The 27,097-nt window shown below is 49.6% G+C and overlaps 8 protein-coding genes across 8 annotated transcripts; 3 read left to right on the top strand and 5 right to left on the bottom strand.

Moving 5' to 3' along the window:
* Positions 1-391: 391 nt before the first annotated feature.
* On the bottom strand, positions 392-2,188 carry AYO20_11589 (hypothetical protein; the record flags this gene model as incomplete). Its single annotated transcript, XM_022649835.1, has 1 exon — positions 392-2,188. The coding sequence occupies one exon, from the start codon at positions 2,186-2,188 to the stop codon at positions 392-394; it is 1,797 nt and encodes a 598-aa protein (XP_022494183.1).
* Positions 2,189-5,087: 2,899 nt separating this feature from the next.
* On the bottom strand, positions 5,088-7,781 carry AYO20_11590 (hypothetical protein; the record flags this gene model as incomplete). The annotated part of the gene is made up of 6 exons (XM_022649836.1): positions 5,088-5,841; positions 5,905-6,081; positions 6,135-6,757; positions 6,808-6,888; positions 6,996-7,664; positions 7,752-7,781. The coding sequence occupies 6 exons, from the start codon at positions 7,779-7,781 to the stop codon at positions 5,088-5,090; spliced, it is 2,334 nt and encodes a 777-aa protein (XP_022494184.1).
* Positions 7,782-10,121: 2,340 nt separating this feature from the next.
* On the top strand, positions 10,122-11,779 carry AYO20_11591 (hypothetical protein; the record flags this gene model as incomplete). Its single annotated transcript, XM_022649837.1, has 4 exons — positions 10,122-10,211; positions 10,267-10,874; positions 10,924-11,100; positions 11,158-11,779. 4 exons carry the CDS (start codon positions 10,122-10,124, stop codon positions 11,777-11,779), a joined length of 1,497 nt encoding a protein of 498 aa, XP_022494185.1.
* A 467-nt stretch (positions 11,780-12,246) lies between these two features.
* On the bottom strand, positions 12,247-14,009 carry AYO20_11592 (hypothetical protein; the record flags this gene model as incomplete). The annotated part of the gene is made up of 2 exons (XM_022649838.1): positions 12,247-13,395; positions 13,446-14,009. 2 exons carry the CDS (start codon positions 14,007-14,009, stop codon positions 12,247-12,249), a joined length of 1,713 nt encoding a protein of 570 aa, XP_022494186.1.
* Positions 14,010-14,605: 596 nt separating this feature from the next.
* AYO20_11593 (hypothetical protein) lies at positions 14,606-16,655 on the top strand (the record flags this gene model as incomplete). Its single annotated transcript, XM_022649839.1, has 7 exons — positions 14,606-14,822; positions 14,874-15,174; positions 15,227-15,319; positions 15,374-15,424; positions 15,474-15,620; positions 15,672-16,066; positions 16,123-16,655. The coding sequence occupies 7 exons, from the start codon at positions 14,606-14,608 to the stop codon at positions 16,653-16,655; spliced, it is 1,737 nt and encodes a 578-aa protein (XP_022494187.1).
* A 3,513-nt stretch (positions 16,656-20,168) lies between these two features.
* Positions 20,169-20,936, top strand: AYO20_11594 (phosphatidylinositol glycan, class S; the record flags this gene model as incomplete). Its single annotated transcript, XM_022649840.1, has 1 exon — positions 20,169-20,936. The coding sequence occupies one exon, from the start codon at positions 20,169-20,171 to the stop codon at positions 20,934-20,936; it is 768 nt and encodes a 255-aa protein (XP_022494188.1).
* A 1,875-nt stretch (positions 20,937-22,811) lies between these two features.
* Positions 22,812-24,392, bottom strand: AYO20_11595 (hypothetical protein; the record flags this gene model as incomplete). Its single annotated transcript, XM_022649841.1, has 1 exon — positions 22,812-24,392. One exon carries the CDS (start codon positions 24,390-24,392, stop codon positions 22,812-22,814), a length of 1,581 nt encoding a protein of 526 aa, XP_022494189.1.
* Positions 24,393-24,925: 533 nt separating this feature from the next.
* On the bottom strand, positions 24,926-25,808 carry AYO20_11596 (hypothetical protein; the record flags this gene model as incomplete). The annotated part of the gene is made up of 2 exons (XM_022649842.1): positions 24,926-25,565; positions 25,618-25,808. The coding sequence occupies 2 exons, from the start codon at positions 25,806-25,808 to the stop codon at positions 24,926-24,928; spliced, it is 831 nt and encodes a 276-aa protein (XP_022494190.1).
* Between the last annotated feature and the right edge of the window lie 1,289 nt (positions 25,809-27,097).

The raw sequence follows: 27,097 nt of genomic DNA on the forward strand, positions 1-27,097 counted from the left end.
TAACGGCTATCGGCTCAATAATAATAATAATAATAATAATATAGAAGGTCCTAATTAGATAGGTTCTATAACTAGATAGATAACTTAATTACTCTCTACTCGTACATCTATCGGTATATTATATTCCTTAAGGAAAAGAAAAGGAAAACTTAGACCTAATGCCTATATTCTCGCTAACTAATGATTAAGAGTGCCTACCTGTACATTATACAGGCAAATTCCACTAATCACGTTCCAGCTTGCCTTTCTCCCCCATTATAGTAGTTACCCGTAGGCCTCGGTACTTCATACCTGGAGATTATCTACCTACGTTCTCCTCACTTCTGACTTTTACTGCCTATAAAGAACTCTGAGTCCAGACCCTAGCTTTCTCACGCAACGAAGAACCGGTTTAGATCTTTAACGGTCTTTCAACTAGGCTATGAGTCGGGTTGGAGTCATCCACATCGTCCTCCTTCGCTAGAGTCTGTGCCGCGGTGAGTTCTGGATTTCTGAAGCACAAGGCAAATCCGACCAACGGAATGCAGAGGCACAAGCCCGTGACGCACAGCAGCAGCTGAACATGGCGATAACTGTTATTGATAGCCTCCCTGATGGGTGTCCCAACGGGATAATGGGCCGCGACGGCAAACGGATTAGCGTAGATCAATCGGGGGAGTGTGGTATTCGACTGAAACGACAATTTCTCCTCCAAGGTCGAAGGCAGGACCTGCGACCAAATGGCTCCTGACACACTAGCACCGAGCGCGTGGCCAATACTGTGAGATGCAAGGAAGACACCGGTCATTATCGCCATTTGTTCATGCCTCAGCGCGACCTGAAGGGAAGACAGTGCGGCGTATGGAAACATGCCACCTCCAATACCCAGGAGGACTTCCGCGCCGATGACACCCGACCGGGAGGACGACGATGAGTCGCCGCGGTATTTGATCAGCAGCCCGAACGCAACCATGTACAGTACCGTTCCTGCCACCACGAGATACTTCATGTGTCGGGACCAGTAGACAAACAGGCCACAAAACGGCCCGACCACAAAGGACGTGAAGAGGTAGAGACTTGTGATTCGAGTGGCCGCTTTGACCGAAAAGCTGAATGCAATCACCAGAAGTGTGTATAGGTAGTTTCCCTGCAATGCGTAGGCAAAGTTGGTAGTGATGGACAGTGCAATTGGACTCCAGACCCCTAGGTCTTTCAGATCCTGGAGCCGCACGAGTGGTTGAGGTGCTCGACGCTCCCAAAATACAAACAGTGGAATGCAGACAAACCCGACAACCAGCGGCGCAATCACGTGCGCCGTCTTCCAGGTTGTCTTGATGCCGCCAGCGATGGTGAACGGAGTAAGTATCAGAGCGATGATGGCGATAAGAAGCAAAAGTCCGATGGTGTCGAGTCGCCAGAATGTCTCTACAAGGGAGAGACGCTTCGCGGTGGATCGCTGAGAAGAGATACGTTGTGCCCGCCGGTCTAGGAAGAGTAGGGTACCGACCAGTGGTGCCACGCAGATAGTGATGATGATGCACCACATACCGATACCCCACTGCCATGTAGTATCTTTGAGGACGGCCGATGTGATGTTGCCCGAGACCCAAGTGGTGATTGCAAAGTGAAGGTTGGGAATGTACACAGCAAACAGGCGAAGCCGGGTCGATGTGAGATCTCCGACCAAGACCGTCACTATGGTCTGCAGGCTTGTCATGCCGACTTGCCAGATGACCGCTCCGGCTGCGTAGCTGTCCACACCTGTCGACGTTGCCTCGACGATGCTGCCGACCATGTAGAAGACGATGGCCAGTCCAATGACCTCGACACGGCCAAAGCCGTCTGCCAGTCGAGCCGAAGTAAATTGAGCACCGGCAGCGAAGACGGTGCGTAGAACATTAACAGTCGCCAGTAAGGAATGCTTCTGGTAGCTTGCGGTGGCATACGTGGTGTAGACATTTCTGACCGTCGCGTCCAACCCGTAGGCATAGCCTACAAGGAATATGCAGACTAGAAGGGCCGTGAGGCTGGTCGTGGTAAGGCTGTTGTATATCGCCTCGATTCTGAGAACCCCAATGGACTTGTGCCCTATTGCCGATTCTGTCGTGTCTGCCTTTCCGGGGAGTTTGTCTGGTGCTGCCACTGGGTGCGGGCTCACAGAAGCTGTTTCTTTAGCTTGACCGTAATTCTCCCCTTTTGTAGAGGACATGGTGGAGGAGACTTGAGGGGAGCAGGCTGACTAAGGATTGCCAACAACAGGACTGAAAGAAGTTACTTAAGTATCAATGATTGTCTACAGCATTGGCCCTCGCTACTCATTCAACTGCCTATATATATACACGGTCTACGCGTACTTAGCTACAGTAGATCCGGGTGGCAATTTCTACTTTACATTCGACAAGCGGAAGTGTAAATGAGGACCTTAAAGAGCCAAGACTCCGCCTCACGCTCTTTCATTCAGCTATATGTACTCTCAGCCCCTAGCCGGTCCGCAAAAGGAAATGCAAAAGCTTCGCCCGGCTGCGTTTCCTTGTCCTCAGCACGAGGATCACTCACCTTCCACTTATGCTGTACGGGTGAGGTACGTTACTTATCGACTGTACTCCGTTCTTGCCCGGTGGACTACTATCCTTCCTACGACCACCCAACGGGTCATATCCATTTTCCCACCTCGACGCTCAGGAGCATATAAAGTGGGTCGAGAAAAGCGTGTTCCGTACTCATGTTATACTGCATGTTCGCTAGTTTCACATGATATAGCTCGTGACTGGGGGATCTACAGGCCTTTTTTTGAAGAAGCGAGGAAACGGGGCACAACTATCGCTTTCTACTATATGCTGATTGGACGTGATAAGCGATAAGAAGGGCATCGATCATCCTTAGCATGTCTGATTTCGACCTATAGTATCTCTTAGTAAATTACTCGAGACATTCAAATTCAGTTAGACCTTAGGTTGAGAAATCCAGACCTCTCGGTCCCTCGCCTAAGACTCAGCCTCGGGCGCCGACAGATACAGACTAATTTTATTAGAAAGATTAGAGTAAAAAATAGATCTATTTTATAGTTAAAGTTAATAATAGTGAACTGGGGCGAGGCTCTTAGCCAGAGGTATCAACTCGTACGGCGGTGGGCATAGTGGTAGGGGTAACGACTATCGCTTAATAACAATAATAACAATATAGAAGGTCCTGATCAGATAGGTTCCATAACTAGATAGATAACTTAATCGCTCTCTACCCGTGTGTCTATCCGTCTATCTGTGTGTCTACTTAAGGAAAAAGAAAAGGAAAACTCGGACCGAATGCCCGTGTCCCTACTAACTAATGATCAAGAGTGCCTACCTGTACAATATACAGGCCAATTCCACCAATCACGTTCCAGCTTGCCTTTCTCCCCCATTACAATACTATATAATATATTAAGTCTACTATTTAAATATAGGTTAAGTATAGTAAAATATATAGTAAATAAAATAAGAAGTTACTTAGAGTATATCTAAAGAAGGTTATATTATAAATAAACTAATAGATAAATTATTACGCTATAAGCGAATTAATAACTAAACTATTATACTAGAAGCGGACTAATAGCTAAATTATTATACTATCTAGACTAAACTACTTTAGTATTTAATATAGATAATATTTAATAATATACTCTTTAATTTCTTAAGATAGGGTATTTCTAGACTTCGATATCTTAATAATGTAACTAACTATAGAGATAAAGAGATCTATATTAGATAGAGGAAGAGAAATACTATACAAATAGCTATAATAAAATAAAAATATCTAACGGAAATCGTTAACCTTAAGGGGTAGAAGAAGGATGGAGAATATAACTGACTAGCTCACTAAGGGAATGTAAAGACCGTCAGCGTGGTTACTAACTAGCCTGTTTCGGCTCTGAAAACCTGAATGCATCACTACTAGTTTGCTCGAAGTGACTAGAATTAGTTTACCATCTTTGGATCTACAAAATCTTCGATGAAACTGGGGCAGTAATCAGCTCCTGTGTGACCTGGACGAATCTGATACGGTCCCTCTACCATGGCTTTATTGGCTAAAGGATCACTTTTGGCCGAGCCTGGTAACGCCCGTTCTAAACTACAGGTTGTGCTGATGTCGCGTGTGCGGCTAGGCTGTTTCCAAGCTAGGATATCCAAGAGAATTGATACACAGCCTTAGGTGGTGAGTCAAGTTGAGCGGAAGTGTAAGGCCCTCACCTTTTACATAACCTCCATCAGCACAAACGTTCCCATGACTAACCGGTAGTCCTTCTAAAATAATGCCAGATCGATTGATGTGGCCGGAGAAGATTTATGATGGGATACTTGTACAGGCGCATCTCAGATGCGGTGACAACCTCAGAATTTCCACCTACATCTCTCAAAGCCCACATTAGATCTGGTTCAGTGCTTACCTAGATGATACTTCCATCTAGCTTCATGACTTAAGCATCCACTGGATTTTATGGATCACAAGCAAGACCATCTTCCGTTATCCGCCGCTGCAGGATTGATCAGCTAGCGCCGACATGTATTGTAACGGGCATTGACTAATGCATGACCTGGAGCTCGTTCTTCCACTTTCTGTTCCACATCTTCCCCCAGCAATGCCCGGGCCCCAAATGGAATGGTTTCCTCTTCCAGATCGAAGGAGAAGACCTTGAAGGCGGCCAACGAGATCAGCAACGTCTTCGGCCGTGGCACTGTCTACCGATTCCAGCGCAACGAATTGGCAAAGTCGAGATCAGACTTGTTAACATGCGAGATGATGATTTTGCCCGAGTTTTTCGAGAGTACTTGGAATGATGACTATTATAGTTATTTTTGGTGGTGATCGACTCACCCACGCTCCTCCTGGCTTGACTGTCCATTGGAGTTTGTCCATCCAGGTTTTCGACGGCCCTTCAGTGTGCGCAGGTTTCGAAACCACGTCAAACCAATTTTTGTCTGCGGTCTTTTCCAAACTCATTTGCATTGGGCCAACGTTTTGGCAAGGCAGGACGTTTCAGCCGTTCCAGCTGCTATCTATACTCAAGCTCCTTCTCTGTCGTTGAAAAACTGAGGTATTATCTATGCCAGAAGAGTCGGGGCTCAAGTGCTTCATGACCAGTCCGGGTACGCATAAAGCATGTTCTGCAGTCGCTCGATACCCGAGTTTGGTCCGTCCGTCATGAAGTCTTCGAAGGAGAAGTCGTACGGGTGGATGGCGTCCGATGCAAAAGGTTCGTCGGTGAGCATGACAGAGAGTTCGACATTACCGCTGCCGGCACCTCGCGATGCCACCGACTCATTCAATCCTGATGATGAAGTCGCTAAGACACAGTCTGCCATGCTAGTCGTCTGCAGGGACCTGAGCGTAGCGTCGCTCGAATCACCAGCCGCTGAGTCGTTCATCCGATCTGGGATGGGCGAAGCGTCAGAGTCGGCTGGCGACACCACAAGATTTGATGAATTATCGTGGTTCGAGGGAAAGCGGCCCCGGGAAAGGAAGAAATCCAACGTGTTGCTCATATGAAGGTACTTTTGCGGATCAGAAATGACAATCTCGATTCCTGCCCCACGTTTGGCAGGATCTGCCATCTCCATAGATCGATCCAACTCTGACCGCTCCGCCAGGTGGTTTTCTGATGTCGATTTCACTGTCATAGGTGAGGTAGCATCTTCCAGGTTCATATGATTCACCAACTTTGACATATTGCCCAGAGCCCTGTCGGTACCTTCGTATCTCAGCTGGAGAACGCGGAGGAAATCTTGGTATATATTGGCCCCAGAAGTGCTGGCGGCTTTCTGCGTGGTTGCATTGTTGCTCAGATCCAGGTTGTAGCAGATTGACGGCAGCGCAAGGAAAGCCACCCTGAGGCACGAGTTAGCAGCAATTCGCACAAGTCCACTCGGGATAGCACCATGAAGAACTTACATGCTAATCGGAGAAAATGTGATCATATCGGCGTCAATTATGGCTCGTAAGCTTTGCGCGATGCCACGGAGGGCAACCTGAAGCTCATTCTTGATCTGTAGTCGTTCAAAGTTGTATTCTGCAGGCTCATTGACCGTGAGCATAATTCTATAATTGCACAGTGCTGCCTTTGCAGACCTGGGGCGAAATCAGTACGCTGCGGTCAGACCATGCGAAGCACTGTGCCTTACTGGAAATAGATGGTGAGAAGATTGGTGAACAGGATGACCACGTTGAAGCTTTTGTCGCGCGGGTCATGGACTCGCATACTGCTCGCGACCCCATCATGCCACTCGTTCAACTCCTCAGTGTATATGTAAATGCCCTTGAGGAGCTCGAGACGATCTTTATCGCAACGAACGCCGTCACTCGGGTATAACAACTGTAGAATAGGGCAAAGGACCACACAAAGCTTGCATAGTGCAGACAGGCTGTGCAGCAGTCTCAGCTTCGCCGAAGTACCGCGCACGCACGATCGGCCAATTTCACTCTTCAAGTCGTGGTCCGTGAGCAGAGGCCAGATTTCTTCAAAGGATGCCGAAAGAATATTGATAGGCCTTCTGAGCCCCAAAGCCATCGTTCTATCGCGAATGATGCAACACCACCAGACTCGCTTCAGCTGATTGTGTCTTGCGGGGTCTCTACCTGCATACGTCGAGAAATGGTCTGCGCCCGCGACTTTGGCCAGATGAATGGCCACGCTTAGCCAGTAGGTGTTGATCTGTGGCTGATTGAGTGGAACATGGAACGTCATCAGCAACGCTCCTTGAGCCCTTGCCAGACTACTTCTCTCGATATCGAAATCATACAGCGCCTAAATACACATTAGGCTTCTGAACAACTGGAAGTAGTAACCAGGCTCACCTTGACCCGGCGGTAGTAGCTCGCTCGCGCCGCACGGACACTGGAGAATCCTAGAGCCTGGATCGTGGAAGAAGACACGAACTGAGTCCAAGTCAGCGCGTACATTCGTCATGGCGCTGGCGAATACAGCCCTATCTGAAAAGAACAAATCCGAAAAGCGCAGTAAGCAGGATGAGGTGTAGACTCACGCTGCAGGCAACCAATAGCATTGCTTGGAAGACAAGTAAAGACATGCGAGAAGGGCTCTGAGTATCCGTACGGTCATGAAGATACGTGTCCCAGAAATCCCCCTCATTAATTAGAGGTAAATGCGGATGAGTGTAAAGAAAATAGGCTCGGAGAAGATCGTCTAGGTACGTTCGTTGAGGCAACTTAAGACAACCGATGCAATCAAGATAGTCTAAATCTTCCGGTGGGATGCGTGACTTGAAGTCAGTGTCCAAGAAGGGATAATCGGTTGCATGCACCTGCTCTGCTGAATTCAGTTGCGCGAAACTGTGAACTGCATCGGCGGTATGTCCGGGTGGCTGTGCAGGACGTGTCGGATTGGAGGTTACCATGTATCTGACCCCAAAGTTTCCAAGTTGAGAATTGTCAGATTGTCCACTGGCGGCCGTAAGAGGGAAATCACTTGCGGCTGGCATGTCGGTCGTTGATGAAAGTGCGTCTGGTAATCGATGCTCCTGCGACAGCTGCCATCTCTCGCCCTCTATGCCATGGTATGGTAAGCTTCTCTCGAGCATCGGAGCCATCGACGTGCGGCTAGGTTGTTGCAGCTCACCAGCTACGTATCCTTCTCCCTCGTGCGTGCTTTCCACCTGCGAAAAGTCGGTATCGTGCAAAGCTTGGCCACCGAACTGCGTCGTGGGCAGCAACGAGGTATGAGAGAGTCGACTGGAAGCGAATCAACACGTTAGAGCGGCGGAGGAGCGGCAATAGCTCACTGTTTTCTTGACCTCTTTGGAATCATGCATGGCTGTGCATCGGCCCTGCAGTTGGTACAAGGCACTCCATTTTGCGTGACATCGCAGCGGACCTTGCGAGTGCGGCAGTAGAGACAGGCTCTGGATCCCCGCTTCCGTCTCTGAGCGTGAGAGACGAGATACGAAGCACTCTGGCCAGCATCGCCAGGGCACGCGTCATGAGTGGACGCCATCAGCGCAATGACAATGTGACCTAGCGCCGAGAAGTTCCCAGCAATTCAATAAAGGACGCTACTCTATCTGTGGGAGCGCGGGGAAGAGGTGATGTGCGCAACTTGATGCATAGCAGGGCAGCAAAAAGAGACGAGATTCGATAATTTAAGTGCGGTGCGTGAGGTTGGCAGTCAGAATCTGGAGTTTGCAGGGCCTGGAGAAGCTTTTTGGAGAGACAGCGGCTGGTTAGTGATTTGGCTAGCACGTGATGAGATAGATACTCGGCGGGGGCTAAAACGCTGACTAAGCGCTGCAAGGGATTCTTGACGGCGTCAATCACTCCGTGCACGCCCATATAACGATCAGTGCATCATGAAACTCAACAGCACACTCACACTCAGTCTGGTCCGGATCAACCACATTTATTTGCACTAGTGAACGTACCGTACCATAGTCAAATGACCAAGGGGAACTTTGCTGTGAATGACATGGCTCCAAAGGCCATGGCATCTCACCGTCGCCAACGTGATTGTGGTGTTGCAAACGACAGAGCGAAGAGCATTGGCACTGAGTGCACGGATTACTGCGGCTGCATGATGCTGTTGCATATAATCATTAAAATGTACTTCTACGTGCACTGTGGGAGGAGATGTGGTCATGTGATAATTTTGTATTATTACGGGTGTATACCGAGGACGCTGTGCACGGTATTCACGGGATAATTGACGCCGGCACCTTCAGAAGTGCTGCACCCCTGCGTTACTCCAAGCTGGGAACGCTGCCGAGAATGATTTCGGATGTAATGATACTAACGCAGGCCTCAACGTGCTGTGAGGGCGGTCTTCAAGAGCAAGCTAAATATTCCACAGAACAAGCGACCGAGACATGGCTTGTGCTACCCCCGGCTTTCGGCCGCTTCAATCGCAAAGCATGCCAACTGGATTGTGGAACGTAAACTAGAACGCTAAGTCTGGGGAAGTGGAGGAGGCGAGTTGGGACTCGCTTGGGCCCCGCAACCGAAATATACCGAATATTGCCGCGGCCTGGAGTATCTAGATAGCACCGAGAAGCATTGACTAGGATCGAGAGGCCGATGCACGATTCGTGTCACCTCTCCTCCAGAGATGAGCTATGGCCTGGACTGCCAACAGAGTATGTGGCCCTTCGCGAGCGCGTCTTCCCCGATTACGATTGCTTCAATAAAAGTGTTTCCTCCAGCCCAGATCAATATGAGCCTCTATCTGCGTCTTCGCTCGCTTGCCGCTCATTTTCAAACAGTGGCATAGCATATCAAACGATAGCTCAGAGCATGCTTGTCCCAACGAAGGCACGCTGGATCCTTCCGATATGCAGGCGACACATGAGAATCCCAAGTATCGATTGGGTCGTGCTCGCACAGCTTGTTTGACCTGTCGGGCACGAAAAGTTCGATGTGACGCTACGCAGAAAGGTGTCCCTTGCACTAATTGTAGGCTGGACTACATCAGCTGTATCATGCGGTCGAGATCAAAAACGATGTGAGTGTGGGCTGGCGGACAAAGGGGCCTCCTTTGTGCAGTCTTCAACACCATAACTGACCTGGGTTACATGTTAAAGAGACCCTTGTCAACCGAGAACGGACCCTTCCACTTGCGCCATGACCTTTGCGTGCGTTGAGCCGCGAAAGGTGTCCAGGCCAAACCAGACAAGAGCCTCAGGATCGAGTCGCCACAGTTTAGACTGCGAGACACGAGGAGCACTACAAACTTCGCGATCGAGGCCTGCATCTACCTTCTCTTTCCCCAGTCCTAGACCTTTATACGACACTGCAAAGACTGAGTGCACAGCGCCTGGGCGGTGTGCAGACCTGACACTCTGCGGAACGGATGTCATGTACTCTTATTATCCGTTCCTTTCCGCAGACGCAGTCCACCAGCTCTTGTTACAAGATTTACAATACCTGGAGAAACTGGGATGCTACCGAGTACCTGCAAGAGCTTCAGTGGACGAGTTTGTCAAGGCGTATTTTCGTTACATTCATCCTCAGCTGCCCATTTTAGACGAAGGTGAATTTTGGAGAGCCTACACCGAGACGTCGTCAGCGCCGACAAGGACAATCTCCATATTTGTCTTCCAAGCGATGTTATTTGCAGCTTGCAGTGTGAGTGCGTATCAGCTCCAAGCGGCCGACTCAGGCTCATGTTACAGTTTGTTCCATTCTCCATACTTGAACGACTCGGCTTCCCCAACTTTCGCACAGCTCGTGCCGCTTTCTACCGTCGAGCCAAGGTACGTGACACCCGACCCACAGCTGTGTCTATTTGACTCAAGGGTATCTCTCTAGGCTCTCTTCCACGTCGACTCATACAGAAGTAACCTGTGTAGCGCACAAGGCGCTTTGCTTCTTACATACTACGTCTCAGCTTCGGATTCTCAGGCGAACACTCAATGGCTGAGCAGCGCCATAAGTCTAGCTAGAACAATCAACGCACATCGACAACACCTCCTCGGGGAAGCTTCTGTCCAGCGTCGGAGCGTACTACAGCGGCTCTGGTGTTGTTGCCTGGTCCGAGACCGGATTCTGGCGCTAGCACTACGAAGGCCATTGCAGATCGGAGCAGAGAAGGAAATTCTTGCTGGAGACGGAGCCAGGATCCTTCGTGCTGAAACGGCTCAGTCGATTGTCTATGACTTCCCCACCAAGCTGGCTTTGTCGACTTCATTCTCTGCACTTTGCAAACTGGCCAACTTATCGAGTCAGGTTCTTTGCATCTTGTCATTGGATCCATCGAGCCCAGGCTCCGAGGAGCTGACGACGATTACTGAGAGGGTGCAGGATTGTGCAGAAGACCTCGATCACTGGTTTGCCGAAAATTTGGCAAGATACCGCGTCAATAGCCTCGCAGATAAATTTCTCACCCTGCAAAACAATGTCATCTCCATCTACTATCAGTAAGCTGCATCTTTTCGTTTCTCGGGTGTGTCTAATGTCAAAACACAGTTCGACCAAGATAGCACTCTGGAATCACGCAAGTTATGCTGCAATCACGAAAGGATGTCCTTTACATGTGGAGGCTTCAGCGGGCTGGAGAGAAGTCGAAACTGCCATCCACGGCATTGATACGAGTCTGCAGCGAATCGCCGATCAGGACATGCTGTCATTCATGCCCATTTCCATGTCAGTCATGCGGTATGCAAAAAAGAAAGACTCACATCGGCTAATGAGTCACTACAGTGTTGCCCATATCGCCATACCTGTTCTCCGACATATCTTGAATATCAAGCTGCGTCAGTGGGAACAATCAGCCACCGCTCGCAGGCGCCTAGAAGTCTATCTCGCTGCTCTGAATGCACTCAAAGAAAAATATGAAGGAGTCGACCAAGTCCTCGACTACATTCGTCGGATCGTCACCTGCTTGGATGCGCGCAGAATGCCGCCTCCTTCCTCTCGGGACGTTATATTGCCCGAAAAGTGTCCTCCATCGAACAACAGCGATGGCGTAGAAAGCCTCGTCGGCTCGCCCCAGGTTTTCCTGAGGGCGATTGTCGTTATCCAGATCGCGTTATCACAAGGCAAATACCCCGAAGAGCACGAATTGCCTGCGCTGCCGGTCTCTTCTCCTGCGGGAAGCAGCACTCAGAGTATGTGTAGCTGTCAGTCGAATGAGAGCTGTGAGCTGCCTGACTTGGGAGACACCTTCGACGGTCTGCTAGACACGACGTTCATCACTGGTGCGCTCGAATTAATACAAACAGAAGATGCCTACGTGGATGATGCCATGGTAACGGGGCAACCCAACTCGTTCACAAGTGAGGTAGACTTCGACGAGTTCATCGACCTTCATGACAGCACTTGATCTCCAGCTCTACCATATATGGATGAGCCGCCGGAAATTTGGGTGCCCAGTTATTAGTTCAGGATTGTAACATTAGTCGGCATGGGGCATGGGTCAGTGTCATCCCCAAAAAAGCATATTCAACTGAAGGGTGAATGAGCGCTATGATTGAGCGTGTCTGGTGTTTAGAGACCCACATGTAGATAGGCAAATGTCCCAGGGAACAGTCGGTCAGCAGTGCGTGCGCGACTATGTTATCTGTGAGACTCTGCAAGACTACCATTGTCATACGCCGACCGTCAAGATGGCTATGGGAGGCTGTGACGTACGGACACAGCAGCATAACAGAGGGCTGTGCAGGTGTATCATTGTCGTTGGTGAAGAGGATGTATGTATGCTGTATAGCTATGTTCAACCTTGGAACGACAACGTAATGTACGTAGTTTGTCACTTGGACCAGCCTATGTCCTGGTTTTGAAAACCTCTATCTATAATCGGGCTTGGACGTGCTGGACTTTGGACCTGTCACGAAGCTGCCTCCTCAAGATCTTGCCGGATGGGTTTTTGGGTATTTCATCGACCCATTCCACCCCCGCCGTCAGCCACTTGTAAGTTACTGCACGCTCTTTGACGTAGTCGATAATCTCCTGCTCGGTGACCTTGGTACGCGGTTGCCGCAACACGAATGCCCTGGGCCTTTCGTCGCCGTCAGCGGTTGGGATCCCGATGACTGCCACATCAGCAACCGCGGGGTGCTCTAGGATCAGAGCCTCCAGCTCGGCAGGAGGGACCTGGTTTGCCTTGACCTTGATCAGCTCTTTCATGCGGTCCACAATGTAGAAGCATCCGTCCTCATCGACATAGGCGATATCGCCAGTCCTCAGCCAGCCCTCAGAGTCCGGCGAGAAAGCATTCCGCGTGGCAGAGGGATTGCGCCAGTAGCCTTTCATGACATTGGGACCACGACACCACAACTCGCCTGTGTGGGCGGGACCCCGCTCGGTCACCTCGGAAAAGGATTCGTGGCCGGAAGAGCCGGTGAGGATCTTCACGATCTTGGCCTCGCAGTTCGCGTTTGGTTCTCCGACGCCAAAGGACGTGGAAGTCTTGTTTGGATCCCATCCGAGGAGGGAACAGGTCACCTCAGTCATGCCCCAGCCTTGCTTCATGTTAAATCTGCGGCCGCAGAGATCCTCGATCGCTCGGCAGACATCGCTTCCGAGCGGGGCGGAGCCACAGTTCATCGTCTCGATACTGCTCAGGTCGTATTTCCTGGCTGCGGGATGCTTGGTCAGGGCCACGGCAATCGGAGGCACGATGGTGAGATCAGTGATGCGGAATCTTTCCACGTTTGCCAACATTTCGACAAAGTCGAATTTGGGCATGATGTAGACGGGAATCTGGCGGAGGAGAGCACCTGCGATATATATCGTTTGAGCCATGGCGTGATAGAGAGGCAAGAAGCAGAGCCATTTGGAGCGTCTGTTGAGTTCATCATAGTTCGGAGCGAGAGTGGGAAGGTGGTTATACTGTAGTGTGTTGGCAATGTAATTGTAGTGCGTGACTTCGACACCTTTGGGCACCCCGGTTGTGCCTGAGGAATAGTTGAGGGCGATGGTCTTGTGGCATTTGTCGCCCTGTTTCCAGTTAGAAATAGCACAGCGCTCTGAAAGCATGTGGGCTTTACCTCAAGCTCTTCCCACTGAAACCCCTCAGCTTCTTCTGCCGGCGCAATCAGATCAGACCAATACCTGCACCCTTTCAGGCCTGCCTGACTAGCCTTGTCACTCAAGAAAACTTTCTCGTCGTACACGTAGACTCGACTCTTGTCCAGGCCAGCCTGTTCTGCGGCTCGAATTCCCGTGTCTATAGAGACATCCGAGCAAAGAAGATAAGTGGCTTGCGAATCTCGCAGCTGATGCGCCAACTCTCGGGCAGTAAAAGTCGGATTTGCCCCTGTGAAGACTCCTCCGGCCATAACAATGCCCATAAACGCAACGGGCGTAGCAAGAGTATTCCCAGAGAACACCAAGACTCGGTCTCCAGGTTCAAAACTGGGGCTTTTGAGTAGGCCCAAAGCGATGCGCTGTGACCAGAGCCGGAACGTTTGGCGAGTGAGAAAGAGCTCTTCCGGGCGTGTCGCGTCAACGTAGGCTTTCTTGTCGCTGAGATCTTTGCATGGGGAGCCGAACAGGAAGGTCGGGAAAGAGCATTGTGGCAGTGAGATGGACCATCTCGATTTGTATGGCATGGTTTCTCTTTTTGACAGCCCTTTGGATGTCTGGGGCGTGATGGGAAGGCTACTAGGAAACCGTTATGCTGCGCGAAGCTCGTTTCTCTTTGATGTGACGGTCCCTGCGGTCGCTTGGATGTGAGAGCAGTCGGAAGGTAAAATTGCTGCTCCAAGGGCCGACTGAGACCGACTGAGACCGACGCAGCGTACGGAGGGATCGCACAAGCAAACGTGTTATCCTCCCGAATCCAGAACACGACACAATGTCGAAGCCGCGGCAAGGCTTCGTCTTCCCGTGGGCTCAGGAAGGTATGGCACTTGGCCCAGCAACACCATTCACCTCGGACGCTAATTCAACGCTTGTTCTAGAACCCCCAAAGCCTCCCGGATCAAGGAGTGCATCGTGTCAGCATCTGAGATTCTACCGGAAACAACCGAAATGTACCGGCCGGGTTCCGACTCACTCCCGTGGGAACCGACTCCTGGCCGCTCAGCCCCAATATACACCATTCCCCAGATTCTTTATTTCCCCGTAATCAAGTCTTACATCAATTCTGGGACACCGCCGTCTTCTCCTCTGACTGTCAAACACCCTTTTCTACCAAACAAAAGCCATGGCGCTACAAGAGACCAAGACTACGGTCGCACAGGATCCTGTCGACTCCAAGCAATCCAGCGCAGATCATCTTGGAGTCCACGAGAAGAAAGACGCTGCGGACGACGTCCATATACACAACGAATATGCTTACAAGGGAGATGACTCCGATGGCAACGTCGCTTGGACTCTTCGTCACTCCGTGGCCGCAATTTCCTTGGGCATGCTCTATGCCGGTCAGCTCTTCCGTCATTCGGCAGTTGTCCCTTTTGCTGACTCCCTTGTAGGGTCCCAGGTCATGCTCTACTTCGTGGGAGGATGTTTGTCCTTCATAGAAGCCGACCTTGGGGCCGAGAAAGTGGGAAGCTGGCTTCCCGTCTCGAACACGCTAGCTATTACTGCAGTATCACCGTTTGTGGGTTACTTACAAGACCTGCTGGGCCGGCGCAATATCACTCTGGCGGGCTCTATCGTGATTATGCTGGGAATTGCTTTGATCGGCAGCGCCAACTCCTTTGGACAAGCTGTAACAGGGATGGCCCTCTCTGGCGCAGGCGCGGGCGTCTGCGAATTGACCGCTCTAGCAGGGTATGAGGGCAAGAATCTGTCAGTCATTATTCGGAACGCTGATGCCCAGCAGTTTGTCGGATATCGTCCCTGTACGTCGGCGTGGATTTGCATTGGCGCTCATGACTGCGTCAATCCTGCCATTCACGCCCTACGTTATGTATAGGTAAGGCGCCACAATACCCTTGTTTGTTTTTGTTTGCCTCCTGACGGGTCTCAGCCAGTTACTCTCCACGTACAGGACCTGGAGGTGGACGCAATGGATAGCTCTGTAAGTCTCATTGTCAATTGCATGCGAGATGAGACTAACTTCAACGCAGGATCTGGAACGGCGTCGTTTTCTTGGGCCTGTTGACGACATACTTCCCAAAAGCACATCCTCGCCTGGAGGGGATGTCCAAACAACAGATCCTCAAACGCATCGACTATCTCGGAGCCATTCTGTCCGTTGTGGGCATCACTCTGTTGTAAGTGGCGCCCTGCTACTTTCATAAGCCATGCGGTTGATTGGTATATAGCCTCGTCGCCCTCCAATCTGGCGGATATACTCATCCATGGGCAAGCGGCTACGTCCTGGCACAGCTGATCATCGGAATCTTGCTCATCATTGCCTGGGTTATCTGGGAATGGAAGTATGCACCGCATCCCATGATCCCACGCGAACTCTATCAGGGACAACGGGTGGTGGCCCTTACTTTCCTTGTTGCCTTTGTTGCCGGCTTCGATTTCTATTCTCTGATCAACTTCTTCCCGATCTCATTTTCGACTCTTTGGAGTCCGGATCCGGTTCAAGTTGGCCTGAAGGGTTTAGGCTATGGCATTTCAACCACCGCAGGTGCAGTTTTCTGGAACGCCCTACTGTCGACGAGACTGGAAGCGAAATACATCCTGCTGATCTCTTCCATTATCATGAGTAAGCTTGCCCCCTGCCCCTGCTTGCAGAACAAGAATGTCTGAGTTCCTCTCCAGCTGCTTTCATCGGCGGTCTGGTCGCTACCACGCCAGAAACCCCCAAACTAGCAGTCGCCCTCGGCACGATCGCCAGCTTCGGCGTCGGCGGCATCCTCGTCCCCGCTGCCACCGTGGCTCTGATCGTCGTCCCGGACTCTCTTCTCGCAACCACCGCCGCCTTGTCCCTGTCGATCCGTACCGTGGGCGGTTCCATCGGCTTCACCATCTACTACAACATCTTCGTGAACAAGCTCAACACGCAGCTACCTAAACAAATTGCCAAGTATGCCATCAAAGCAGGTTTGCCGGCAGCAGATGCCACCGAGTTTGTGACAATGTTTCTGGCTGCTCCGGCCAATATTACCCAAGCGGTTGGATATACACCACAGGCATTGGCGGGCGCTACGTTGGGCGAGAGATGGGCTTATGCCGAGTCCTTGAAGTGGGTTTGGGTCACTAGCATTCCGTTCGGTGTGTTGGCCATCATTACTTGCTTCTTCATACCCAACATCAAGAAATATCAGACCAACAGGGTCGCGGTCGCTTTGTGAGGGCAACACGTGTGATTGCTGGGAATTTAGTTGCAAGCCTCCAGGGTCAGCAATACTGCGAGCAGGGTCCGCCAGTGGACGAAAAGTCAGTTCTTAAAATGTGAGCATATGCAAGTATTGCTTGGACTGAGATCTGTAGCTCATGAATCAGACCTTAAAATCGTGCCCTGCCTATGCTTGACTCGACCTTTTGATGCCCTAATGATCTCAGGTTAGTAGATAAAGCCGTAATGTGGAACTTTTGATGCTGTGCTGCTCATGCATGCCGTCGTTCCACAAAGCAGGGCAAAATGCGGCTTCCATATCTTTCGTAGGCGAAGCGGACCATCGCCAGTACAGAACGTCAACCTGTCGAGCGACCACCTCTGACTAAACGGCACAGCTTACAGCGGTACGATTAAGCTTCTACTTTGGGCCCATCTTTCCATATACAATATTTCTTTCTCGGCCCTTTTCGGCTACGGGATTATCCGGTTTTACACCGCTTAGTATCCTTCCGCGGCGGACCAAATAGTTGTTGTTTTAGTCGGCTCTGGTAACACGAAGTGTTTAGCCATTGCATCCAGTGATCGTTTTTTAACTGTCTCTCAATAAACCATCTCATAGGTTTGGGGAAACTAGCTAGAAAATTACGCTTATCGTGACTAAGCTCTAAAGTTATGGCTAGGGTTAGGCTTAGCTACGGGACTTCGAACACTACTTCCCTTCTGAAATACCTACATCTTCTGTAAACATAACTATCATCAGCCATTCGAATGAGAACCTTATTCTCTAGTATAATTCAAGAAGACGCGTAATATCGATGGATAGCGTTTAGAAGAGAACGAGAGTCCTAAAATCGGCATAGTACAGTCCCCCGATAGACATAGTAGTCGTATACGCGTTCGGGGCTTAAGTGTAGCTCGAAGAAGAACCGGGAAGCCTATAATTTCCGCTTCTCTTCATCTAAGTTAAGACGGCTGTAAGTAGCTATTTGTATTAGTCGAGGGATCTAGGATATATTATCTAACTCCGGTAACTCGTCGGCGAATTCAAGGGTAAGACGGCAGAATCGATCTCTTACATCGTCGTAGAGACGATTTAAAAGAGCCGCCTAGTTGTTATCGGCGTCTAAAGATGGCGAGGATAAAAATGCCCGTAGAATCCGGGGGATAAACCTATTAAGTCATATTATAATGGGGGAGAAAGGCAAGCTAGAACGTAATTAGTGGAATTAGCCTATATAATATATAGGTAGGCACTCTTAATCATTAGTTAGTGGGGATATAGGCCTTAGGTCTAAGTTTTCCTTTTCTTTTCCTTAAGGAATATATATACTAATAGATATACGAGTAGAGAGTAATTAAGTTATCTATCTAGTTATGGAACCTATCTAATTAGGACCTTCGATATTATTATTATTATTAAGAAGCGATAGTCGTTACCCCTACTAGTATACCTACCGCCGTACTGTAATGGGGGAGAAAGGCAAGCCGGAACGTGATTGGTGGAATTGGCCTGTACAATGCACAGGCAGGCACTCTTGATCATTAGTTGGTGGGGACACGGGCATTAGGTCTGAGTTTTCCTTTTCTTTTCCCTTAAGAAGGACACACACCGAGAGACACGGTAGAGAGCAATCAAGGTATCTATCTAGTTATGGAATCCAATTGATCAGGACCTTCAATGCTATCTTATTGCTACTGTGCGATAGTCGTTACCCCTACCACTATGCCCACCGCCGTACGAGTTGATACCTCTAGCTAAGAGCCTCGCCCCAGTTCAGTACGAGTTAATACCTCTAGCTAAGAGCCTCGTCCTAGTTTAATATTCTACGGTATAGTCCTAAGTTATGATCTAAGGGGCTATAGTATCTAGTGCCGATAGAGAGAATAAAGTGTGGCTAAACGTACTTAGGCCAGATATAACCGAGTTCTCATAAGGCTTTCTCGGTCGGGTTATTATCTGGAATTCCACCATCCTATAATGCCCTAAAATACTTGATTACCTTAGCACGAAAATAGCTATCCGTACTTTAGCTCGACCTTTGTAAAATCTACGGCTGATACTAATTACCTCGGTACAGTAGCTGTACATCGTACGCTAGTAAAATAAATTAGTAGCGTTTTAGGATTGCCGGGGTTTTAACTATACTCCGGAACTACTAATATCTCCTATAAGTGAGGTTCTCTAGAAGGATCAGTAGAACGCTTAAGGAATAAGCTTCTAATTTCCCTTCTGATTTCCTAACACGATCCTTCTCTGTATCTTCTACGTATCCACGAAGCCACCGGAGCGCCTCATCTGTAAACTCCGAAGCCTCACAATCCGGATTAAGCCTTTCTTTAAACAAAGTGGTCGCGGAGGTAAGGGCCTTTATTTTCTGTCTCATCTCTCGGTTCTCCGCCCTTAGAGACTTCATCTGATTGTTTTGCAGGTAGTGACTGTGGAGTGCGGCGTCAAGTTTTTTGGATAGAACATCCTTGTCCTTTTGGACAGTCGAGTTCTGAATTTGGAGGAACTGAACTCTCTTCTATACTTACTTGCTTCTCATTAAGAGTGTAAACCAGTTAATGGCTTAAATCGATAACGATTTTGTCGAGTTGGTAGTGAAACGTCGCCATTTGAAAGGATCAATATAGAACTAGGTCGTCCTAATTACTTCGCACCCTGGATTTAGCCTAACGCGAGCCCCTTTAATAGTAACTTAACCACACAAGTGAGTGGTTATAGGTTACACACCTCACATGCCTAAAGTGGCAAATGAATCCTATAACGCCCATCCTTATGGAACCCTGATCAAACCCAGATGAAACTCCCAGCCCAGTCATGCAAAAATCAAATACCCTATATTTCACGAGGATACCTTTCTGACCTATGTATGCTCACGGGCAGTGCCGTAGTGCGGTATCTTTAATGGTCCCTGGCACGCTCAACCCTATGCCGGAAACCCTCCACCGATGTCTGCTTCACGTTCTTTGCCAATCAATGATCGTGCCTAAAAAGCGCAACATTACTCCACCGCCACGTTTCTCTCTTCTCTTTGGACTTCGACCGCAGTATTTGTAGCCGCTGGAGTACTCTTTTTAATATTAGCCAGGTTCTAGGGTTTTCGACTTTTATTGTTCGTTTGTTTCCTTGCTCGGAATGCTCCAGTCGAACTCGCATACATTCCGTGTTAGACAACCGCGATTTTACTCGCACCTCAATCTCCAGGCGACACCTTTACTATGCAACCCACTAGAACTCATCTGTCGAATCCTTTCAACCTCAGATGAGGTGATCTGGCACGATTGTGGAGCCGAGACTCTCTTCGTCGTTCACTACCTCCGATTTTTGTTTCACTTATTTGCTTCATTAGCGGTGGTGTTCATACCGACGATCGGCGTATGGAATTACTTCTCTAGTCGATCCGCAGGTGCTGCTGATTTCGTGACAAGGATGAGTTGGTCCGCGTTCTCATCGACGGGACCCGTCGGGCTCTATTGGTTCTATGCCTTGGCTGTGCCTTTTTTTGCAACTTATCTTCTCCTCATGGTATCTTGGGAGCTTGAAAAGGCAGCCCGGCTATTGCGAGATCCGCCCATTCAGGATGGGTCAACTGGAGTACAGTCAAACGCGTTTTGGGTTCTGATAACGCAACTGCCTACCAATTTGCAAGACGAGGCCGCAATTCGTACCTGCTACCGTGAATGGGGAGCACACATCACCTTCATCGGATTTGTTCCCGACTGTGCCTCAGCGGAGAAGCTGTCGATAAAACGGCAAACTCTTCTTCGAACGATCGAACGACGGGAGACAAACTTCATGTCTGAAATGGTCCGGCTGCACCGAAGTGAGACTGAGGAGGCATTTGCACTGCAATTGGCGGCAGCTTTATCCCAAAGTCATAACAAGCTCACCCTTTGTAAGGGTAAGGTCGGAAAATACGTCAGATGGAACTTACCATCGTGGCTACCCTATGACTTGCAACCAGTCAGTTCGCTTTACCTGAGTCTAATCTGGCTGAACGCTCGATTTCGGCAGAAATTGGCTCGGATCAAAAACGAACAGTCAACCGCTGCCCTCGTAGCTTTAGACCAAGATCATTTTGCCCGTGCCTTAGCCTATCACCACCCTTCCACTACAATATCAGCTTTGAGAATGCGATATCTTGGGGTCACGACGGCTCATGTGATACCATCCAACCTTCGAGGGGCAAGCTTGACGGATCAGACGAGGCGCGAGACTATTAACATCTTGGCCACCATTCTGGTTGTCCTGTGGACTATCCCGGTCGGAGCCAGTGGCGTCTTGTCTTAAGTGAGCTCTGCCGTTTCTTTGTGGCAGGGAGAAGATAGATTTTCGCTGCCTCCTTGGCTCGTTGGCATCCTCCGAGGCGTCATGCCACAGTTGGTGACGTCCTTCTTGATGTCCGCATTTCTCTGGATCCTCCGGCTTCTAGTGTCTGGGAAAAGATATGTTACCGTGACGGAAATACAGGCATCCACGCAAAAATTTTACTTCTGGTTCCTTTTTGCCCAGTTATTCTTAACCACCTCTTTGTCCTCCGGTCTTATCCCGGCGCTGGTGGCAGTTGCTGACGACGGGATCACAACACTCCCACGAATTCTCGCTAGGAACTTGCCTCTTGCGAGCACCTACTTCATCTCTTACAACATTATTGCAGCAATTACGCTTAGCACGGCGAAGTTGATGCGTTTCCGTGCAGTGCTCCAACTTTACGTCTGGAGAAAGGATTCCTGCGCCCCGAGAGACCAAATCGACCAACTATATCGCTTGCACGACTCTCTTTCGTGGGGAGAGCTCTATGCGCAGTTGGCGGTGATAGCCAACATCGGTCTGCACAAATTCATACCGTGCAGATGATTTCACTAACATATAGATAGGGCTGATATATGCGTTCTTGGCCCCTTTGATACTGGCAACCTCAGTCTTGGGCTTCGGCCTTTTGCTTTTTAGCTTTCGATATGTCCTTCTTTACACTGCTCACATTCCCGTAGACAGTGATGGTGCACTGTACTTCGAGGTAATGTTCGATTTTGTTTGGGGCTTACTCGTCTCAGAAGCGTGCATCCTCGGACTTTTCATCCTTAAGATCCAGTCTGCGCGGCTGGCTCATGATCTAGGTCAAATTGCAGTGATTGGGCTCACACTGTTCTGTACAGTGCGATATGTCGCTGCGCTAAGACGATCATACCAACCAATCACACAATCTATTCGGAGTAATCGTCGTGGTTCGACAGTGAAAGAGAAATTTCGGCCACAGCGTCAGCTTTTCAAGAAGTATGGCTCCATTCAAAGCATCGAACCAGTCATTTGGTTGCCAAAGGACCATCTAGGGGTCAGCCAGGCGGTTGTGAACAGCATCCAGGAGAATTACTCGACCACTGCTCGTGGTGACAGTCCTTCTGTGATGCACGGCGGCGCCTCGGTGACAACGTAGGGCCGCGTCATTCTTCAGGACAATGCAAGCAAAGTTGTTGAGAAACTTGAGCGATACTGCACGAGATTCTGATAGTTCTACAATCCTTTAAGAGAATAGTCTACCAAAGCTGTTATTCTTCCAAGGTTTCGTTATATGGCTCGTTCATTCAGACGTTTGTGTCATCTGTGGATGCTCGTAGCGCCGGCGCTCGATCTCGCTTTCTGTACTCTCAATCTGCAGGACATTGATTCTCTGCTCTCACTCACTCGCGAAATTTCGCGTCACAATCAGTTCCCGAGACTGAGTAACTGAGTATTGTCTCATCTCAGATCCTACCAAAGGTCGCTCATACCAGTTTCGTGGAATCTTATGACATGCTACAGAGACACTAACAATATGTCTTGCAGCCGGTTCCCAGCAGGATCAAATTGGCCGGAAAAGAAGCCAAGCTCCGAAGTCACACAACCTAAAAAGAAAACTTGGAAATTTGAGCGAGGTTGTTGTTGATTGACTGTGGGGTTTAGAGCCAGCTTGCTCGAGCCTCTTCCATCATTCAGACTTGGTATATAACATGACGTTGTATTACTGGCGACACTATCTCGCAGCTCAGCGGATGTATATCCAGTGATTAGTGATATGTACAAAAGAAGACGCGACAGAACACTCGAGATTGCAGGGACTTCGAAATGAGTACAGCCCCCTTTTTCGGTTTTCCTTTCTGTTGGGCAACCCACCTGACCAAACCGCCGTTAGGCGCAAGAGAAACTGCTCGCATCATCAACATTTCCCTTACCATCGTAGGTAATTAGTTGAGGGTACGGACACAAGTTCCGCGTCACGTTCCTCGATGGAGAGACAGCAAGAGCTGCAGGCAAGTTTTCTGGAGCCTCATGAGATTCAACCCAGCTCACCAGTGCAGCGAGAGGATCCGTCGGCACCGGCCCGATGCCTCCAGCACAGTGCGCCACACCGGGAGCGAAGAAGACTCGATAGAAATCATTCAGCTGGGTTTGATTGAGAGCCATTTCACGCGAAAGCGATGAACGGTACAACATGGTGCTGTAGGGCGTGATCAATGGGTCTGCCAACCCGTGCCACGTGAGTAATTTGCCGCCGCCAGCCTTGAACCGTGACAGGTCGGGCGACATGGTGCCCAAAATGCGGGAGAATTCGACCACGGACTGTCCAAAGACGTCGTCGAAGTCGCCAAACGTCATATTCCTGGTGGGATAGTTGGGATCGTGAACCACAAGGTACTTGATCCATGCTTCCGCGGAGGAGAAGGGAACCGGCACTGTGACACCATTGGCGGCGGTGGTGGTATTTGCCAGGCCGCTGAAGACGGCGCCTCGAGGATTTCCAGGAAACAAAGATTCTCCGTTGATTGAAGTGCTGCCAGCCCAGATGCGAGACACAACGTTGGCAAAGGTGGCCGATATGGTCACGTTCTGGCCGCCGCATTGGACTCGCTGGCCGACCAGGCTTTGCGGATCGAAATCGCAGACTCCCAGATTCGAGATCAATCCGTCTCTGGCACCATCAAGGGGGTCGCAGTATTCGAGGGTGGCGTTATAGTAGGCATCGAAGACGCATTGTGGTGGAGCTTCCAAGTTCTGCATCACCACCGAGGGCCAAAAATCGCTGGGGGAGATCTCGGGGGAGTTCAGCGCCGGAGAATTCGCCATAATCCCGTCGAAATCTTCGGGGTACACCTGGGCGGCGAAGTAGCCCTGGCGTCCACCGGTGGAGCAGCCAGTGTAGTACGAGTAGGCCGGAGCCTTCCCATAGAACGTTTGTGTCAGAGACTTGCCAATCACAGTCATGTCGTGGATGGCCCTGTGTGCAAAATTTTTGACGAGGCTTTCATTGAGAGAGCCGTCCTCGGTCAACGCCCACTGGCCAGTTTGAGGGTCGATCGAATTGTTCAAAGTGAGGCCTCCATCCGTCGTCCCAGTGGCGTATCCAAAAGGGGCCGCGCCGAGAAGATAGTAAGCCCCGAACCCAGCTGCCAGTCCCCCACCACCGGTGGCCTGGAAACGTCCGTTCCAATTGTTCAGCGGCAGCCAGATGTTGACCCATGTGGTATCACATTCGTCTGGGTGGTTGTAGCTCACAGTGACATTACAGAAGTCGAGCGACACGCCAGGACCAAGGGGGCTGGTGTAGTTGCGTGCGGCTACGGCTTGCACACTGGAAACTTCAAGTCCCGACGGGGGCGGCAATGTCAGATGCTCACATGGCATCACGGGAGTGGTGTTATTTGTTGGCAACGCCAGAACTTGTTTCGCCCAGGCATAAGCCAAGGCACTGAACGTCTGTATCTTAGTCATCTTGTCGAAGGTAAAAGCACGCATTCGAGGTAGTCTCTCGAAATGAATTCGAGCATGGAGGAAGCTCGCATCTTTCAGCGACACACCCCTCTCTTACATTGCCACTTGACCGGCATTGATTGACTCAGTTATTTCAACTTTGCCGGTTCCGATCAGCTTCTATCGATGTTATGTGCCCTTCCTTCTTCGGCACCTCACTTTTCAGGTCAGGCTGCACTTCAAGCTTGATCGGCTTAGGGAAGGGGCCGAGACCCCGCATTCTCCAGGTAAAAATGAGATCCACAATGACCCTCTGCTTCTCATGGCTCGTGACTGACGGCCCATCGGCTCGGTTGCGGTTACGGTTGCGGGTTCGGCATCGGTCGGCTAACATAGTCACTATCTAGTAACCAACCCATGGCAGAACGAGCAACAGTTTCACATGGTTCATTTTTGAGACGATTCGGTCGGCATGTGCCCGCCTTTCGACGTTCAACAAGTACAAATTCGACGGGGCTCGGGATTAAATCTATGACGAGGCTGGGTTGGCGTGGTCATAGTTTATGTCTTGCACCACCAGCGAGAGCCTTGAACCTGGCTTGCACAACCCCTGACGCGAAACGTTCGGTTCCTGCGACCACCTCCCGAAGGTTTTGTTGATCCAATACTTCTCGCTCGGGTTGACGGATCAGCTCCTTTATTGCTAACATACTGCTGGCATTGAGATGGATACCCAGACGATCGTTAACCTCGTTAAGAACCTCTTTCAGGAAGCCTGCGCTGTCGTCCTGCTTGCCGGATGCCGGTGACATGACCATGTTCACAAACCCAGCTGCTTGGAGCTCACCGGACGTGATCCGTTTGCCCATGATAAGTGCTTCATTGGCCTTGCTGGCCCCGAGTCGCTGTATAAATGTCCGGGAAGAAGCCCCTTCGGCGAGGGAGCCAATGGAAGAGAAGGGGGCGAGCAGGTAGGTGTGGGGAGCAGCGTAGATGAAGTCGGCCAGAGCCACCAGTGCCGCAGAGAGACCCACTGCCGGTCCATTGAGGGCGGCAACCAGGATTTTTCGATGCTGATAAAATGCCCGCGTAACGTCGAGTGTCACGGCGGCAAACGACCGCAGAGCGGCGAGTCGAGCATTGCTGCCGCTGGCGTCGTCGTCGTCCAAAGTGCCTGCACTTACGTCCGCGCCACTAAATACAACATTAGGGTTGACCCAAGGCAGTTAAAAGTGCGCATACTCACGCTGAGAAAAAGCGGCCGGTGCCTGTAATGACCGTGATGAGTATGTCGTCTCTTGTATCGATCTGTCGAAGTACTTCTCCCAAGGCGTAGTAGAGGGATGCTGTCAAAGCATTGAGTTTTCTGGGCCGGTTGAGGGTGACTATAGCGACCCGGCTATCGAAGGTGAGTAAAATATCATCGTTATTCGACATGCTGCGTCGCCTCAGCCTCTCAATCTTGCCGATTTAGAATGGACAACCCGCAAACTTGGAAGCCAAACCGTGACTGTATTGCCCGACGTGGTGAGCGCGAAGAAGAAATTATGAAATTTATACTTGGCCGAGTACGCCTAAGAACAGAGATGACCGTATTTATGTGCAGCTGTCCTGGAGAGGAGCATTCTCGGTAGTTAGTGGTTCCTTACGTGCTCTATTACCGCTTCCAAGGTCTAGGGGCCCGGTTTACATAAACCCACATGATCCCGGGGGATCACATCTATCCGAGAGGACCCTAGAACGTCATAGGATTCCTCGCGAGGCTAAGCGAGGCTAGTTAATCCGGCGGCGCGGTTATACTAAGGTATCGCTATATTCCGTCGCTATATTCTTTTAACTTACTACTCCCACTATCCCGATAATTAAAGTAAAACCAGTACTAACGGGCTTATCTTATCGCGGCTGATCAATTAGTATATAATATATAGTAATAGTATATCGCGTAGTAGAATAGTAAAGTTATTAGGGTAAGCTCTCTACTACGGCATAGTATACATATTAGAATACTAAGTAGACTAGTTTAGGTTAGGCCTAACTCTATCCTTCTTCTAGCCCTAACTCTATTCTAGTCTAGCTGGGTGACCCATCTATATATAAAATAGGTCTTAGTATAAGGGGTTAGGTTATCTATCTACGGGTGATACATCCACTAATAAAAACTCTTAGTTATCCCCTATTACTTTCGCGTCTAGTTATAAGAGTGAAGAATTTCGCTATATTACCCTATACTATTAATTATCTATCGTTTTAAGGGTTATAACTTATTTAGGATACCTAAGGGGCTATCTAAGCTTAATTTTAACTTTCTAGATCTAAGACGTAGGTTAGTAGTAGACGATAATATACTAGATATCGGTGAAAGTACGTCGTAGCCCGCCCCGATACCGCTAGTTTAATAGCTATAGCTACTCTTAGAGTTCGGGGTTATTCTCTACACCGTCTACTAGATATACTATACGCTAGTGTTACGAGTCGCTTTATACGTGAGGTATTACTAGTAAACCCTATAAGGTTTACTTAGTAATATAGTAGTAGGATAAAGTAGCTAAGACGAAACTAAGAGTATAGTATACGAGCTATACATAAAGCGTATAACCGAGAGGAACTCAATTATTTATGAACGAAGTTAACTACGAAGGAGAACTATAGAAAGTATAGTAGCTATATAGTAAGAAGATTCGTAGTGCTCTATTAAACTATATTACTATATTTAATATATATTAATA

Source organism: Fonsecaea nubica (assembly GCF_001646965.1).
Source record: "Fonsecaea nubica strain CBS 269.64 chromosome Unknown Scaff169, whole genome shotgun sequence".
NCBI classification, from domain to species: domain Eukaryota; kingdom Fungi; phylum Ascomycota; class Eurotiomycetes; order Chaetothyriales; family Herpotrichiellaceae; genus Fonsecaea; species Fonsecaea nubica.